Source organism: Phocoena sinus, chromosome 7, assembly GCF_008692025.1.
Source record: "Phocoena sinus isolate mPhoSin1 chromosome 7, mPhoSin1.pri, whole genome shotgun sequence".
Lineage (NCBI taxonomy): Eukaryota > Metazoa > Chordata > Mammalia > Artiodactyla > Phocoenidae > Phocoena > Phocoena sinus.
This window is the reverse complement of record NC_045769.1, coordinates 25,379,380-25,397,913: the sequence shown is the minus strand read 5'-3', so window position 1 is coordinate 25,397,913 and position 18,534 is coordinate 25,379,380. Positions and strand designations below refer to the sequence as shown.

The window sequence follows — 18,534 nt, the reverse complement described above, 5'->3', positions numbered from 1 at the left end:
TGTACTCTGAGGCTTTTGCAAAAATGCTCCTATAAAAGGGTTTCATCTTCAAGGAATTCATGGAAAAGACTTTGACAAGTACAGGTTTCTGGTAACTGACTATACTGTTGAACTGAATGAATAATCATTTTCAGAACTCTTATGGAAAACTGATGAATTCATAAAAGTGCTAACAAAAGATCAAGATAAAAAAAATTAATTACATGGGACTGAGTGAACTGATGAGGATGATTATAATTTTTGTGACTTCCTGTTTGGATAATAAAAAAAAAAAATCCCACAAGGACTCAGAGGCAAAAAATATACAAATCAATTTTCACTGCAAAGTAAAGGAGCTGTTACAGTGGAGGATTCCTGGACTGAATGTCAATATTATGACACAGTATGAGTGTGTTTCATGTTTGGTAATTGCAATCACTGTTCCTTTTGTTGTGGTCATCCATTTACAATGCCTGGTGTCAGTTCACTTATCTCTTGTAAAAGTAAAATACAGTGTGTGTGTGTGTGTGTGTGTGTGTGTGTGTGTGTGTGTGTGTGAAAATAAATAAAAAATAAATTTAAAAAAAGGTTCCAGCCATAAGATAAATACGTACTAGAGATGTAATGTACAACATGATAAAAATAATTAACACTGCTGTACTATACATATGAAAGTTGTTAAGAGAGTAATCCTGAGTTCTCATCATAAGGAAAAAATGTTTTTTTTCTTATTTCTTTAATTTTGTATTGATATGGGATGATGGATGCTCACTAAACTTATCATGATCATCATTTCATGATGTATATAAATCCAATCACTATGCTGGACACCTAAACTTATACAGTACTGTATGTCATTCATATCTCAATACAACTGGAAAAAAAATTAAATTCTAAAAAAAAAATACAACATGGAATAACTAAAATGATCTATACATAACTGCTTTACACTCTTGAAAAATAATTAGTTCTATAGTCATTTTAAGTAACAACACAATTACAAACGATGAGTAATGAAGACTAAGATATTTTTCAAATATTCTTCAAATTTATAGCAAAAGCCATAGAAATAAGATTATTTTATATTTAGCATTTTATAGACCCTTATATATGATTGAATTTAACCTACTGGTTTTAAAGAGGAGAAAACCGAGGCCCAGATAGGGCCAACATTCAAGTCCATGTCTCAGTAATAACAGAATTTTAAAGTGGAACTACCTAAAATAGTTACACCAAAAACACATGCTTCAAGCATATACAAAAGAATGTTTTCAAAATATTACTTTTATTCTCATAGAATGTATGTTTGAGTTTATTTTTTTTTTAAAGGATAATCGCACCTGCCTAAAAGTTAAATGATGTTCCTTTTCGGTGTTTTTCTAACTTTTTTCATCACAATTTATAGTACAATTTTACATCATGGCTCAGTACACATATCCATGATGAAAAGTTTTAAGGCATTATATTGACCCTAATTATGTGCAAAGCATTTTGATACTGCCTTTTCTATTCTATTGTAATCTGGTTTATTTTATACTAATCTATTCTATTTCAATAAAAATTTAATGTTGGTCAGGGTCCACAGAAATGACTTTACAATCCACTAACGAGTTGCAACCAGTGATTGGAGAGTACTATTCAATTGTATGGACAAAGGTCAAAATAGAAAATTAGGGAACTAACCTTAGTGCTTCTTTTATATATGTGCAGCAAATTGGCCTGCTAATGAATTCAGGAACGTAAAGCCACTGGACATGAATTTTCTTTTTCTGAGGTTTTATGATCCCAGAGGCTACGGAAATCATTGTACAACAGTGCCTGCCACAGTGCTTTCCCTCCGGAGTTGCACCACTGAGACTGGTGATTCCCAGAAGTTTGTGTTTTATATTTCCATCGTCACAGTGAAAATTTGGGGTAGTTAAGTCTGATATTGTCCTACATGGCAGTGTGTTAAACTGTGGGCCAGTATAAAACACATTTGGGATTCTCTTTGAGTAAAATTTTTATAGAAAATAATGTATCTATAGATATTTAAAGCTTTTATGTATTATTAATATATCACTAAAAATTATCATCTCTCTGATATAGACAAAATTTTGGACATCCCTGAAAATTACAAAAAGAGTCATAATAAAAAGAGTATAATTTTTTGTTGTTCCTTCCTTTTTTAAAATTCTGAAATTACATAAGCAATACGTTTTTAGAGAAATATATCACTATAAATATGCAAAATTAAAAAAAAATTTTCTTACCACATCAATAACCAATGTCAATTTTGGGGTGTCTATATGCTGACCTCCCTGTTATAGCTCCATGGTAGTGTGACAGTTAAGAGAGCATAAAATACACATCCATAAGTAATTCACTGGGTGTATATCCAAAAGAACTGAAAGCAGGGTCTAGAAAGATTTGTATGTTCATGTTCACAGAGCACTATTCACTATAGCCAAGAGGTGGAAGCAACCCAAAGGTCCATCAGCAGATGAACGAATAAACAAAATGCGATAAATACAAAAAAAAATAATAATTCAAGACAGTAACTGCGATTGCTTCTCTCTGTATATTTTTAATCCTCACAAGGAATTATCATTCTTTTTAACTTTGACAATCTAATTATGAAAATAATTAGTTTTTTTTAATTATGTAATTGTTTATAAGTGAAGAAAAACATTTTTTACAAATTTCTTGTGAAAAATTTTAATTCTCTTAAATTTTATTAAAATACTTTATTTTAAAAATATAAAACACTCTAATATAATTAATCTTTTTCTTCTTTTAAAATTTCTACCTTTTATGTCATGTTTAAAAAAAAAGACGCAGATGGTAGAGAATAGACTTGAGGACACGGGGAGGGGGAAGGGTAAGCTGGGACGAAGTGAAAGAGTGGCACTGACATATATACACTACCAAATGTAAAATAGATAGCTAGTGGGAAGCAGCCACATAGCACAGGGAGATCAGCTCTGGGCTTTGTGACCACCTAGAGGGGTGGGATAGGGAGAGTGGGAGGGAGACGCAAGAGGGAGGGGATATGGGGATATATGTATACGTATAGCTGATTCACTCTGTTATACAGCAGAAACTAACACAACATTGTAAAGCAATTATACTCCAATAAAGATGTTAAAAAAATAAAAAATAAAATGACAAGTCAAGCTTTAATGGTGATAAAAGGGGGAAAAAAAAGTCATCATGTCATAGCTTTTACCTACATTTTTCTAGTACTTTCAGTTATTTCATGCTTTTTTAACTTTTCATCTACAATCTATTTCATGCTTTTGTAACTTTTCGTCTACAATCGATTTCATGCTTTTTAAACTTTTAGTCTATAATCCATCTATATCTATAGTCTTTCTGATGCCTTTTAAACTTTTAATGTACAATTCATCTCATGTTTTGTTTTATGGTGGGGATCTAACTTTATTTTTTCCATACTGTGAACCATTTGTTCTAACACTATTTATTGAATAATCTATACATTTGCCATTAAAAAATGTTAACTTCATAAAAACCAAATTACCATATAGACTTTAGACTCTATCCAAACTTTCTATTACATTCCATTGAGCCAATTCCATTCTGAACTAATACCATACTGCTTTAATACTTATTACTTTTTAACATTTTAATACTTGGGAGTGTCCTTCCACATAGTCATTCCTTTTAAATGTCTGGCTATTTTATTAAATGTATTTTCCAGGAATACTTTAGATTATTTTGTTCAATTAAAAACAAAACGAAACATTGGGAATTGACTGAAGATGGTTAAATGCATAGCTTAATTTTAGAACAACTGACATTTTCATCATTTGAGTCTTCTCATCTTGCAGTGTGGTAATTCTTCACTCATTTAAGTTTTCTGTTATGTCTTGGTAAAATACTGTGGTTTGATTTTTATTTTAAATTATCTGTAATTACCTGTAAGTGTCAGAGTCCGTCTTTCTGTCTCTCACCTCCACCCCTCCCCTAGTCAATGAAATTAAATACACCTTAAATACATGCAACATCCTCACTGTATAGAAAAATAATCTCCCTGGGTAACAGTTATTTGAGTTCAAGAAGTATTCAAATCAGAACAAAACCTGAGTTATTCTTAGAGTCATAATGCTCTATCATCTCCATTAAAACAAACTTCATGGGCAAAAGGACTTTGGATAAACCAAAAATAACCATTATCAGTGAGGTAGTAACATGTGAAAATTATGTTTCCAGTTTATCTTTTATAACTTCATGATGAATTAAGATAGTGACTATTTCTCTTGGAAATATCTATGTTAATGTACAGAAGCATCCATGATACCATTATAAACTGTCAAATTTAATGCATAAAATTGATACTGGCTTGAGAAATGGAGTATGTCTGATATTTAGGAAATTCACATTTATTCTCATATAATGAGTAAAAATGTTACTTGACATAAGCACAATTGACGAGTATCCAGTATCCCCTTCTTTTCTTCCTCATCCCCATGCCAGTTACTTAATTCTTCCTCCAGCTGAACCAATTAAGTCAATAAATAGATGATACATCTCAGATTAATGCAAAGCAGAACTCTAAGGAGGATATTTTTCTCCAGGCTTGTGCAACTCCCTAACCATGAGAGTGGTATGCAAGTGCTTGCTTTTCTGAGAATGACATCTCACACTTCTTTTTTCCACTCCTGTAGCAAACAGTGAGTATGAGTGTTCTGTTCATCAAATGACACTCTCATATCACATGTAGATAATTTTGAACTCTTCTATAGTCAAAGATAGTATTATAATGACAGTCAATTCTTTTGCTGCAAAACATTCAGAATAAATTATCATTACTACCATAATAACAAAATTCTTCTAATCATAATATTTTCAGATATTTCTGACTTTTCTTCTCAATGTACTCTCAATAATCCTTCAAATGTGTAGTACTCACTCTCTGATCTCACTGCTAGGTTACCTACTTCTACCCAACCCACAGTTTGCACTCCTGTGGTGTAAGTGCCTGACATTAATTAGGCTTTTGATTGTCAAGGCATCCATTTCAAAGACATCCATCTCAAATGAACATATTGCCAGCTGTATGACACAGCTGCTAGTAAAACACCTAGAAAAGAAGCCAGACTGCCCCCACTCATGAAGTTCCCCTTTCAGAAAGCTTTAAGTAACCTAGATAACTAATGTTTTAAGTGACCCCGCTTTTTCCATTCCCACACCTGAATTCCTGCTCTTATATTTTAAATTTGCCATTAAAGAGTGAATCTGTGAAACCCTAGGTACCCCACTCTCAACTGTAAGACAGGAAGAGCCCCAGGTTCATACTTTGTCTTTCTCTCTACCCGTGACCTCACCGTGTAGCCATTGAGCCTGCCATACCTCCAAGACCTGTGAGTGACAACCCTTGCTTTTTCAAAGTTCCCTAATGGTTGTTGCTGAGGTGTGTCTTGAAATCATAATAAGAACCACAAGGACTCATCCAGCCACAATGTTGACTCTGGTCCAGAAAATGTCTGTGGGTACTCCCCTCAAGTAGTAGGGGGCCAGGTGAGTGCCTCAGGCATTCCTAGTAGACAGCATCACTATCAATAGGCTAAAACTGCCACAAAACAATTCTCCCAATCTGTACATAAATCTGTGTCTATGACTATGCCTGTATCATCTATATCTACGGCTAATAAACACGCACATGCATACACACACAAATATCCTAACCATGCAAAAAAGCATGAACAAAAATCATCTTTTTTCAAACTTTTCATTTTGTAGATGAGGGAACTTAGGGAAACTGAAGTCCTTGAAACTGAGTTAGTTTAAAGCTAGGACTACATCTCTCTTGATGCCCTCAGTTCAGTATTCTTTTTGACCTTTTCAAACATCCCTCGGCTTTGTCTTGTACCAGAGCATTTCCAGAGAACAGGCACAATTTTATATACTTTCTTTATACCCCTTGAGCCTTTAGCATAACATTAGATGATATTTCCTGAATCACATTAAACAGTATTTTACAGAGCATTTCAAATAACTTATCTCCTATAGTTAAAATGAACACCCCTTTCTTTAAATCTGAGAAAGATCATCAAATTACAACAAATATTATCAACTTATATCAAAATAAACAGCATATTAGGAGAGATTTTTCTCTCATTTTCCACAAGGATATTTTTGAGTCACTTTTGGAAATGTTTTAGATAGGCATAATTTTAGAAATGTATGCAAATGAGTCTATCATAGTGCTTCCCTTAATTTTACAATATCTCCAGAAACTACAAATCCAAAAAAAGGAAAAAAAAAGGAAATAATTGAAATCAATAAGAAAGCTTATGGACATGTAAAGTTATTAGTAAAATACAAAGGTTTTAATTAAAGATGTTGGCTTTTAACAAAGGCTTGCTGTTATCCTGATTGATCGAGCCTGCTGGCTCAGCGCTTTCTCTTTTCCCCATTAGCTCCCACTTGCTTTTCTCTGCTCTAATTGGATATTTACTACATTGGCACCTTCTTTTTAAACAGGGTTTGTTCCACAAAGATTGTAAATACGATTACACTTTAGCAAACTGTATCTGTAAGCATGTATGTAAGTATAATTAGTATATTATTTTCATAATTTGTCATTTTGGTTTTGCAATCTATAGGAAACTTTTGGAAATTTCATGGAAAAAAGTATAATTTAGTTTCAAGTTGCTACATTTTCTTGCTGAAATTTTGAGGAACAAAAATATATAATTATTTTCTTAGGTTTTAATATTCACTTCAAAGAAGTTCCAGATATATTTTAGAATGAATAAAAGTAGATATAGATATAGATATATAGATATTTCTAAACTTTGCTCTAGAACTGAATAGAATCCATAAGCCAGACCAAGTTTTTTTCCCTTTTATGAAACTGAAATTTTTAATATATTGCAACTACTGAAAGTAATTTTCTGTGTGCACAAGCATAATAAATTAATGAGAAAAATGCTAAATAATTTCTAATTTTTTCCTAGCATGTTCTATAATGTCTGTATAGAAACAGTAAATAACATAAAGTGTTGTTTGGAACAAGTTTTTACTTTGCCAATATAGTAGTACCCTCCATTCACAATTATCTACAACAGAACAAATACACTGCTTGTATTAATTTCAATGCTACTTTATTTTTAATTAAAAAAAAGATTTTGAGATAACCTAGCTAGGAAGAATACTTTAGAAGCAAAGGGTAAATTCCCCAGAAGTTTTCTTTTTGTTAAAATAATGCCTTAGCTTCAATCAATTTAATGAACATTTCAGTGGTCAGAAGACATCTGTTTACTCCAGTAATTGAAACATGCATTTCCTCATTAATTTATCTTTTTTGATGTGACACTTTGATTTAAGAGAAAAACAATTTTTTAACCTATTGTCAAGTGCACTTTATTTTTCAATTAGTTTCTAAGCAAGAAATGTTACTTATAAAGCAACTAGAAGACTGAAGAATAGATTGAGTGGTAATCAGCTGAGAAAATTTTAGTTATACAACCAGCAGTTAAAGACAATTATAACTACTTTAACACACAATGTGTAAGGTTGGGGGAATCAAACTGTAATATTTTGATACAAGCTCCCTTCATCCTCTAAAACGCAGTTCCTAACTGAGATGACAAAAGGAACGCGTAAAATGAAACAACTACCCAGGCTGATAATAGGAGGCTGGAGAAAGCTGGCCTGATATTGTGCTTAAAGATAAAAAAGGATATGCAGCATTTATTTTATATGAGATGTGTGCTTCATATATCTTGCAGGGACAGAGATAACTTCTTTCCTTTAATCATTATTATTTATTTCTCAAAGCTTAGTCTCTCTCACACCTAAACCTACGAGCTCAAACCTAGGACTCAGTTCTTATGAATAGAGAGAGTTGTCATTCTTACCAGTAAGCCTGCTAAATAATACTACTATAAGCTTCAGACTTCACACAGCAGATAGGTTTGTCTCCCCTGACATGAGTACATTAATCCACTGAATCAATTTACTTAAGCTGTGCTGTGGAGCAATGCGGACACGATTTAACTGAGCTTAAAAGCACTTTCAAGTTTGAGTCACGGCTCCATGTATAATGCAGGCCCACAGTATTCCTTCATAAGTTCTATTATGACCTTTTGCAACTATGTGAGAAATATTTCTGTTAGGTTTATAGGGTCATGATGACCTAACATCAAAAAGGATTTAAAAAGAATGAATTTAAGTTATTTTAGAAAATCAGACTCATGAGTAAAACAGTAGGAAGGGAACAGCTGGCTAGATTCTACCAGCACAATGAACTTGCTTTAATATTTATAAAATTCTTTAGGTTGTCTAAGTTTGTTTTTTTTTCTTTTTTTAGGAGTTTGTTTAGAAAAACATTTTAATTTTTGGATCATTTTAGAAAAAAACTTTTTAAAAATAGCTGCTGGCTCCAGAGTTTACAGTCTGAACATTATGAAATGCTATAGAGGAAAATGATACACTTACATTATTCAACGTGCAATCAAAGCTAACTGTAGCAACCAGTACACAGAAGAAGCTGCAACACGTTACCGAATTTTACTAAAATTTTATAAAGTTTTTATAGTTATGCATGGTGAACTGCTGACCATAGCATTGGGAAGAAAAATTTTCCTCTACCCTTCTAGATTCTTACGAATTATATTGACATGAATCAGATTAAAAGGAGAAAATCAAACAAAAGTTGAATAACATGTATACACTGGAGAAATCCAACAAAACTGAATAACTCGCCAAAATGGCTGAAACTCTCACCTTAACTACCATCTTCAGCTAAAGACAAAAGAGGATGTTGGGCAAAGGTGTTTGGGACTTCAAAGGGGAGGAAGCCAACTGACATGGAGAGAGAAAAACAAAGGTTTGGTACACAAATGTTTGCGGGCCTATGCAAAGACACTGGGACTCAGAGAGGAATATTAACAAACAGCCTTTGCTAAGTTCCCCCTCATCTACCACATCTAGTTCACACTATAGTTACCTGTGGTGATAGTTCCCTCCCTGGAACAGGTCCTCTAACTACACTCTTTTAGGCAGTTAGGGGGAAGGTTCCTTCTGAGTCTTTCAGGCCTTAAAAATAATTAGCTTAAATTAATCCTCATGCCAAAGAGACACATATTAGGGTGTCAAAATGTGTTCCCCTGCAATAGTAAGCTGTCAATTTATTCATGCTCTCTTTCCATTTCATGAAATCTATTAAAAACAAAACACAAAACTTCTTCCTCATTTCTTCTTTTTAAAACTTCTGACCCCTACAGACCTGCTCTCAAGCTTACCATCGTTGTCACCAGCATTTTTCCTTTCCCATATCTCTGTTCAGAGATGTTTTCATTCTGATCATCACTCTTTGCTTCATTTTACCCTAGCAAGTCATTCATTATCATGGACTTGTTCTCCTAGAACCTGAAGCATTTGTCTTTATGGTGACTCCTCACCGTTTAGTGACACAGAGGGTCATTCCTGGCATACTTGCTTTTTTAGGAGGAAACACCTGTGGGAGGATGTCAGCATTGATATAATGTGGTGAATGAAATGTATTCTTAATGTCAGTTTCCTTAGCTAAGGTGTGGCGCTTCTAAATATTTTACCTTTCTTCCCTAATATATGCAAAATCTCCAAGAGTAATTATCCATAAAAATAAGGAAATACTTGGCAAATCATGAAGTTGAATACCTCCAGAGAAGCCCTCAGTGAAGTGAACTTATTTCAGTCATAAGGAAAGACATCATTTGTAAGTAATGATATAAGATCATGTCTTTCAGATCCTAAGATGTACTTTTGTATGGTCAGTCAACAAAAAAAGCAGAATATTTTCAAAAACTTGCCCAGACTGTTTTCTGATTTTTAAAAAGTTCAATCAGGGTTCAGAGATAAGTGCATCTGAAGTGGGCCTAAGGATAATATATTTTAACTAACAGAAGGGCTATCAGCAATGTAAAGGAAGCCTGGAAAATTTACATTTCTTTGGAAAAATGTTCAATCATGGATGTTACATCTCCATGGACTCTCTGGAGGTCTAATATCTCTATGGAATCTCTCATGAGGTCTAATTCTCAAAGTTTCTGATCGTATTTCTAAAATTCAGGTCTTACAATAAGTACATCTTTGAGTACTTCCAAAATACAATGTGCCTCTGGATGTTGGACTTTTTAAATATGGATATAATTTACCTTTCAAGTATCTCAAACAAGGAGAGAGAGAACAGGAGCAAATGTCAAGGGCAAGCAGCCTCCACTTCACTCCAGGGTTTTTGCTTTTTTATTCCCCAGCCATCTAGGTCAGTAGCCTTCACAGGTGGAACTGGCCTGCAGGAGCTTTGCTTCCACATCCATTCATTGTTTTAAGTTGGATTAAGTTTTCCAGGAGTATCTACTTTATTTTATTATAACCTTAGCTATTATTTATTAGGCTCTTAGTATATGCCAAAACATTTTTAAGCATTTCAACCACATTATTGTATTGAATTTGATTACAAAATAGCAGCCCTCTGAGGTAAGTGTAATATCTCCATTTTATAGATATGGTAACTGAGGTTTAGAAAAATTAAATCACTTTCTCATGATAGAAAGTGGAAACAGCTGAGATTTGTATCATCTGGCTGATTATAAATCCAGTGGCCTTGCCCACTAAACTGCTGTGTAATACTGTATACAGGAAACAGTACTATCCTTAGATTCAGGACACTTAAGTTAAAATCCCAGGTATCAGCTGTGTAAATTTAACAGCTCCCACAATCATTTCCTCAGCTTACATTTCCCCAATTGTGAAATGAGGCTAATGAAAACTGTCCTCATAAACTAACAGGAATATTGTGAAAATAAATTTTAAAATGGAAATGTTTTATAAACCATAAAGATCCATGCAGATGAATACTACTCTAAAATTTGGATTTGCACATAGCAGATACAAGTAAATGTTTACTGAATTTAGACTCTGTGGAATAGGCATGGTGACCATTAAGCCAATTTTATGTTATTATAGTAAGTTTAATTTCTACACTGGAAAATTAGGTGAATTTAATGACTGCATGGCTGATGATTTGATAGCATGAGCTATGGCTTGATGACTTTCTTAGTCAAGACTTCCTCCCACCCCCACTTGGTGGCAAGTAGCAAAAGTAATTTCAATGTACTAGAACATTGTGTTTCTTAAGGTTCCTAACAAAAAAAAAATGCATTTGGACCTCAGGAAGACCAGAGAATCAGGGACCAGGGAGCTCAGGAAGAACCAGGGACCTCAGGAAGACAAGAGAACCAGAGAACTTCTTCTCAGGAAGACCAGAGAACCAGAAAGTAAAAACTGTCAAAAACTGTTACTCTCTCTCTCCAGTTCTCCTTTGCCTCTGCATGGCTGATTTATCCTTCTGTGTCATGAAGGACTGGTTATTTCTACTTCTCATTAATACACATTTTCTCCAATATCATAGTGAATGTGCTTCACACAGTAATCTAATCTTACTTTAGAATCCTGCTTAAAATTCTTGTCAAAACATTGTTGCCATAAAACATTGTTTCTATTAAATAAGTTAATTTAAGTCTATACTTTAATCCAACAGTATAACAGATGTCCACAATATCTAATATTTGTATGTTCAAATTTTTAATATTTTCTATGTCTTCTATGCTAAAAGAAGAGATACATTTCAGATAGCCTCCACATTGTTTTCCATTTATTATTTCAGCTGTTATTATAGCAGGAAGAAAAGTCTTTACCATTTATATAGACCATTTTGTACTTCTTTTTAAAGAAAACATTTATCCTTAAGATTAGTGAAAGTTCAGTGCTGATTTAAGTATCAGATGACTTTAAGAATGCTGAAAACATTAGATATTTGTCTTTATGTTCAGTATACTTTGTTTTTAAATGTCTTAGCAGTGATTATCATCCCTCATACTTATTTTAATGACTAATACAAGAAACAATATACACTAAGGGTGAGATACATTTTGCGATTTAATAGTGAATCTATATTTATAATTCACATAGTTTATATCTCTGTACCTGGAACACAGTGGGTACACAGTACACTCTTCCTTTCTTTTTTCTTTCTCCAGTGAATGAATAGTGATGTAACTATTTGGGAAAAGTACTGAGATATTCAGTTAACCTGAAATTCAGTTAATTATCATTTTGTATACATTTGGTTTTCCTACTTCCTCTGATGTACAGACTCTGAAGTCATGGTTAATAGCAACACATTTGTGTTGCTATCATTAATCCAGAATCCACAAAGAAATATAGGAAACAACTACATATTACATTTAATTTGAAAGCTTTGAGATTAGGCAGTTTACTTAGATAGAATCAATCTACCACAAGGAGGCAAAAGCTCATTTTCATGTTTCTGATAACCAGAAGTGTGAAAAGTATCAATTATTAAAATTACTTGACAATTTCAAGGCTATGTCTTTTCACTGTTGAACACTTACAAGTCTGGCAATGATTTTCTGTGGGTCCCCAGCATCGGCCAGTGCAGGACTTATGGCAATGTCCACCTGTAGAACAGCAGAAAGCACATGTGTATTATAATCTTTCACCCTGACTAGGAGTTAAGACCTCAAAGGAAACATTCTTGCCCCTTTATGAGGATTTTTAATTCACACTAGAGTTGAAACATAGCTCATAAAATGCCCATTTAAGTAGCAAAATCTGAATGTCAAATACATGTGAAGAAGAAATACAATCTCTTGATATTCAAAATCCTCTCATCTCATTTTATAAGAAAAGGCAATACAGAATCTGTAAATATTCCTACATAGAAGTAAATATTTACATGAAATAAGTTTCACTTCAACTATTGAATATTTTTATTCTATTGATCTATATCCTACTTGATATAATTTCAAAAGTTCAGGGCTTACTGATACCAACAGATGTTAAGGATTAACTCAATAGTTAAAAAAGAAATTGAAGTCTATGAAAACAAGAATATATTACAAACATGATAAACCGTCAGAAAAAAAAGGTTTTATATATAATTTAGATTATCTTTTTTTTGTCAAAGGTCTATTGTGTCCTTTTAAAATTTTTTATTGAAATATAGTTGATTGACAATGTTAGTTTCAGGTGTACAGCAAAGAGATTCAGTTATACAAATATATGTATATATATACATATGTATGTATGTGTGTGTATATATATATATATATATATATATATATATATATATTCTTTTCTTACATTCTCTTCCATTATAGGTTGTTACAAGATATTGAGTATAGTTCCCTGCACTATACAGTAGGTCCTTGTTGGATATCTATTTTATATACAGTAGTATGTATATTTTAATCCCAAACTCCTAATTTATCCCTTCCCCTCTTTCCCCTTGGGTAACCATAAGTTTACACTTTTTAAAAATTTCTTTATTGAAGTATACTTGATGTACAATATTAATAAGTTTCAGGTGTACATCACAATGATTCACAATTTTTAAAGGTTATATTCCATTTATAGTTATGACATAATATTAGCTATATTCCTGAGGAGGAGGTCATTAAGAGGCTGTGACTGCCAGTTGACCTGTGAGCTGAACCCAGGCAATCAGAGGCTTCTCACCCCCTCCCTTGTCCTTGAAATGTATGTCCATCCAACGAATCCCATGCTAGCAGCTGTTTCAAGGACATAGCCTTGAGAGAGTAAGGTGTTGCTGAGACCATCTGGACTGAATAAGTGACTGAATTTAGTTAGGACCTCTATACAAACTTTTAAGACTCTGGCAGGCGGATGCTGAGATCTACTCACGTTGCTGTTGCCCAAGAAAAATCTCATAAATAAGTTCCCTTGCTTATTAAACCTGTCGCCTACTAATCTGGAGTGGGCTGCCTCTTTCTTCCGTCTCTCCTTGTCCTTTAGGTACAGGGGCCAATTTGCAAACCAACATCTTTATATAAGTATTTCAAGCATTTAAAACAGCTAATTTTTTTAGGAATCTTAATTTCAGTTATTTTATGTCCTCTTCTAAAAATTTTATTGATACTACCTTCATTATCAAATATCAGCCTTTATTTCCTATAGTCTCATTTTCCTTTTAACGATGATGCTACTATGGGTATTTGCCTCAGCAAATAGAGTTGTCCCACAGAGAAATTCCCTACGATCTCAACAAAAGAATATTAGCTAGAAGAAATAATGTTTAATGACTTTCTTTGAAGTTTGCAGCTGAATTTCATAGGCTTACTCCAAATTTTTGTGAGCACAAGGATATGGAATGGGCTCATTTTTAGAGAAAAGTGGGCATGAAAATCTATCAAAGACTAAAGTTTTCCATAACAAAGTTCTTATTAAACCTTGTCTGTTAATTTTCTAATATAAATTGTGAACGAGTACATGCCTATTCAAGTTGTTTATTTTAAAATAGTTAACTTCACTGTAAAAATTATGGAATAAGGTTATATCAAAAGTTTCCATCTTTCCTTGACCCAGTTATTTTTTTTTTGTTGTTTTGTTTTTTCGGTACCGTTGTGGCCTCTCCCGTTGTGGAGCACAGGCTCCGGATGCGCAGGCTCAGCGACCATGGCTCACGGGCCCAGCCGCTCTGCGGCATGTGGGATCTTCCCGGACCGGGGCACGAACCCATGTCCCCTGCATCGGCAGGCGGACCGCCAACCACTGCGCCACCAGGGAAGCCCCCCTTGACCCTGTTTTTAACTCTTCCTCTTGGAAGTTCTTACAACTTGGGCAGCTTTTTTTTGTTGTTTGTCTTAGTCTCTCCTTCTGAGACTGACTGAATGAACCTAGTATGTTAAATGCTTTCACAGTTAAGGGACAGATTCAGCAGACACCCTTTCTCAGGCTAAACCTCAGACCATCCTACTGGTCTACTCTTCTGCAAGTGAACAGTACTATTTCCAAGTTAATATAACACTTAAGCTCAGTCCCAGCCACCCTCTTAAAAGCATCTAGATCCTGGCCTCAATGGGGTTTATTTAAAGCAATTCTGTTTGTGAAGCACTGAGGCTGACATCACAAGCGTATAATATCCTGTCACTCTGCCATCTGTTTATTTAGATCCAAACACATTATAACTACATAATGCAAGCTCATTCTAGCTGACAGGAAAAGGACTCCATCTGGCTTGAACAATATAACTTTAATCAGTGATAATGATAATTATTATTAAAAACCTACCGGAGTTCTTTTGTATAAAGCTAATAAATCTAAATTGATTTATACCAGAGGAAATTAGAAAGGACTGTGAGATAAAATGGAAAGCAGTGCAAACTTTTTCTGAGTACAAACTTTTTATGAGAAAGTAGCTAATGTTAATGTGTTTCTTTAGGTGTGTTAAAATCCTTTAAATCGACCCATTAAGTAGTCTGTTAATTGAAGATATCTGAAGCAGAGGACGATCTACCATTTAATCTATGACTTCTCTAATTGGATTTGGGCCTAATAAAATATTTAGCTTTATTTATGGTTGCCAAACAACTATCTGTAGCTGTTAATAAAAAATGCTGAGTAACATTAGACATTTTAAAACTTCAATGATTCCCTTTAATTGGATTACATATTTTTTTTACCTTCTTATTCTTGCAGTTTCAATTTACCATCTCAAGACCTACTCTCATATCTAATAGAAAAAGAAATGTTACTAGAAATTTTGTTTACAATTCTTGCCAGAGTACCATAGCGAGACCCACCTAGTTGGGCACAAGTTAAATAGTGCCCGCACAAACACAGAACGCTTAAATAATTTAACCTTGTCTAAATGCTGTGAAGAGATTTCATTTGTTAGTTTCCATTTTTCATTTATATAAAAGTAGAAATATCAATTACGTCTATAACAGGAAGCCGACAACTGTTTCTTCTCTGGGATTTTACTCAGACTTATATTCCCTCCACCCCTTTTGAAAACCAAAAGGAGGTGATTGCTTGGCCCACACACTTCAGAGTTCTGTCATGACAAGTGTGCTGGAGGACCGTGAATTGAATGTGCCTCAGTTAATGGCTGCTCCTTCTGGCCTGCCCTTCATTTCACTGTCTCTAGGGCTTTGAGGTTTTTGGAATCTGCTCAGGCACTCAGTTCAGTTTTGGTCTTCAAAACTGTGTGATACACGGCACTTGGGCTAACACTATTCTCACTGAATTGTTGCAATTAACTAAATGTCAAAGTATCTGACGAAGATCTCTGCCTACAATGATGTATTTCTGAATTTATGCATTTTTCACACTTTCACACTTGCAACCTTGGTTTGATTCTTGCAGACAATTGAATAGTGTAGTTTTTGTTGTTTTTTTTTTTTTGGCGGTACACGGGACTGTCACTATTGTGGCCTCTCCCGTTGTGGAGCATAGGCTCTGGACAAGCAGACTCAGCGGCCATGGCTCACGGGCCCAGCCGCTCCGCGGCACGTGGGATCTTCCTGGACCGGGGCACGAACCCATGTACCCTGAATTGGCAGGCAGACTCTCAACAACTGCGCCACCAGGGAAGCCCTGAATAGTGTAGTTTTAATGGGCTACAATGTTTAATATTTTTAAAATCTGGTTTTAGCGTTTTGTTCCCAACATTTCTGCTGCACAAAAGCATTTCCTTAGTAATTATTAATCTCAAATTGGAAAAAAAAATTCTACAAACTTTTTTTCTTACTTTCCTTCCATCCATCTATCCATAAGTATTTCTTGAGTACCATCTGTATCTGTGTATCAGGAACTATGTTACATATTGGAGTTAAGCTGAAACAGACATGGTTACTATTCTAAGAGAATTCAGAATTAATTCAGCATTATTCTGAAGGGAAAAGGTTTTGACTACTCTATATATAATGTTCACCCTCCATGTGTTTAATGAAAGAAGGTGATAAATCTGAATTTTCAACAGTCCCCTAGCTTAGGAAGGAAGAGTTGGACAAAGCCAGGTTGAGCTGGACTGTTTCCAATTTAATGCCTGGTAGCCCAAAGTCTACTGTATTCCTTATATGTGATTTATCTATGTGACATCTAAAATGAGATCTACCCAGAGCATTTCAGTGGAGAGGATAAACATGGCCTCTGACGGGTCCCTTGTGCGTCTCCTAACAGGAAGGGAAATATTTTAACTATGGCTCAATAGATATCTTACTAGGAACTTTCTTCTGGTCCTCGGTTCTCAGGTATGCAGTACCTCAGGAGGCCTGATTTCACAGGGAAAAGAGTCTGTATATGTAAATAATTTTTAGTGTCACTTAGCTTTATAACCTACTTCTCTAGTAGAGTGTTTTTTAAAATGAGGACAGGAAAAAGAGGAATTAGTCAGATACTAGCCTATGTAAATGGGAGAAACATTTTGGGGCACTGAGACTTTGCCAATGCTGTCCAAATCTGCTTATTTCCATGTTTCAATCTACTACATCATTTTTTCATTACTTATTGTGATAATTCTTTTAAAACTATTTGAGAAAATACACCACTTAAAAATAAGAATCTGACATTTCCATTCAGCTTAGTGATAGCATAGTTATTTAAATTAATATTTCTACCTCCTGTCAATCTGACCCAATTGAAGATCTTAACTATAGAATAAAACAAAAATTTAAACAAATATTTGTCACCTTAACAGCTAATTTTAAAAAATAAGCGCTGATTATTGCATATAAGCATTATTTCAATTCACAGGCAATCGCCTCTGACAATGCATTATTCATCATAGAAGTTAGCAAACATAGCTAAGTTCATCTTTTATGCTTGTCCAGCAGATGTTACTAAAAATGTAGCTCTTGTGTTTTTTTTTAAGGAGCTAGAGTCCCTGAGCCACTTTGATAATTTTAAGAGTCATAAAATCATGCTGGAAGTTTTGCTTTTATTTGGAACTGCCTGACAGCAGAGATGGGATTTAATATGTACCTCTGTACTGCTTTCTGCAAGTAATATGCCAGGACAGTTGAAGAGTTACAAAATATAAAGTCACTGACAACCATAAATGATTATATCCTCAAACTGCCTCTAGTTAAAGGTGATGAAGTTACATCCCTGGATTCTTTTTTCAATTCTTTTAAAAGCTGGCATTCTTGACCTCTTAACACTACATTTACTGGGGAAGAGTGAGAGAACAGTATCTTTTTTATGACCATGAATTTTAGAAAAGGGAAGTGGAACATTTTTGAAAGTCTACACTAAACCAGCTCCTGTTCTTGGCCAGACAATAAAAAGATGAATAAGTCAGTGTTCTGCCCTCGAGGAGCTTTCAAGGACCAGGAAATAGGCAGAAATATAGGCAAATAATTATAATAATCAAAACATAGGTATGCATAAAGTAGAGAAAAAAAATTTAAAAAAAAAAAAGCTCTCCAGAGGGGATGGGCATTTCAAATGGGCTTGGATATCTTGTTTGCCCCGTACAGAAGGGGAGGGAAGAAAAGTTCCAGGCTGAAAGATTAACCGAAGCAACAACACAGAGGCACGGAAGAGCACAACTCTTTGGGACCATAATGAATACTTTATGGTCCCTTGAGCAGTTTGCACAGAAACAGCTGTTGAAGTATGAGCTTACAAAGTGTCTTGAAAGTCTTGGTTGGTGTTTACTCTGTACAGGTATTATGGTGTAGGTCAAGGTTTTTGAGCTTTGAATTGATGTGGTTTGACCTGCAAGGTAGAAGAGGGTGT

General features: G+C 34.3%; 1 protein-coding gene across 1 annotated transcript in view; it reads right to left on the bottom strand.

The window, feature by feature from the left end:
* Window positions 1-18,534, bottom strand: part of ERBB4 (erb-b2 receptor tyrosine kinase 4) — a 1,120,642-nt gene that overhangs the window by 326,178 nt on the left and 775,930 nt on the right. Inside the window, exon 5 of the mRNA XM_032638162.1 lies at window positions 12,384-12,449. Coding sequence (XP_032494053.1) covers window positions 12,384-12,449 — 66 coding nt within the window. The remainder of the gene's footprint in view (window positions 1-12,383; window positions 12,450-18,534) is intronic.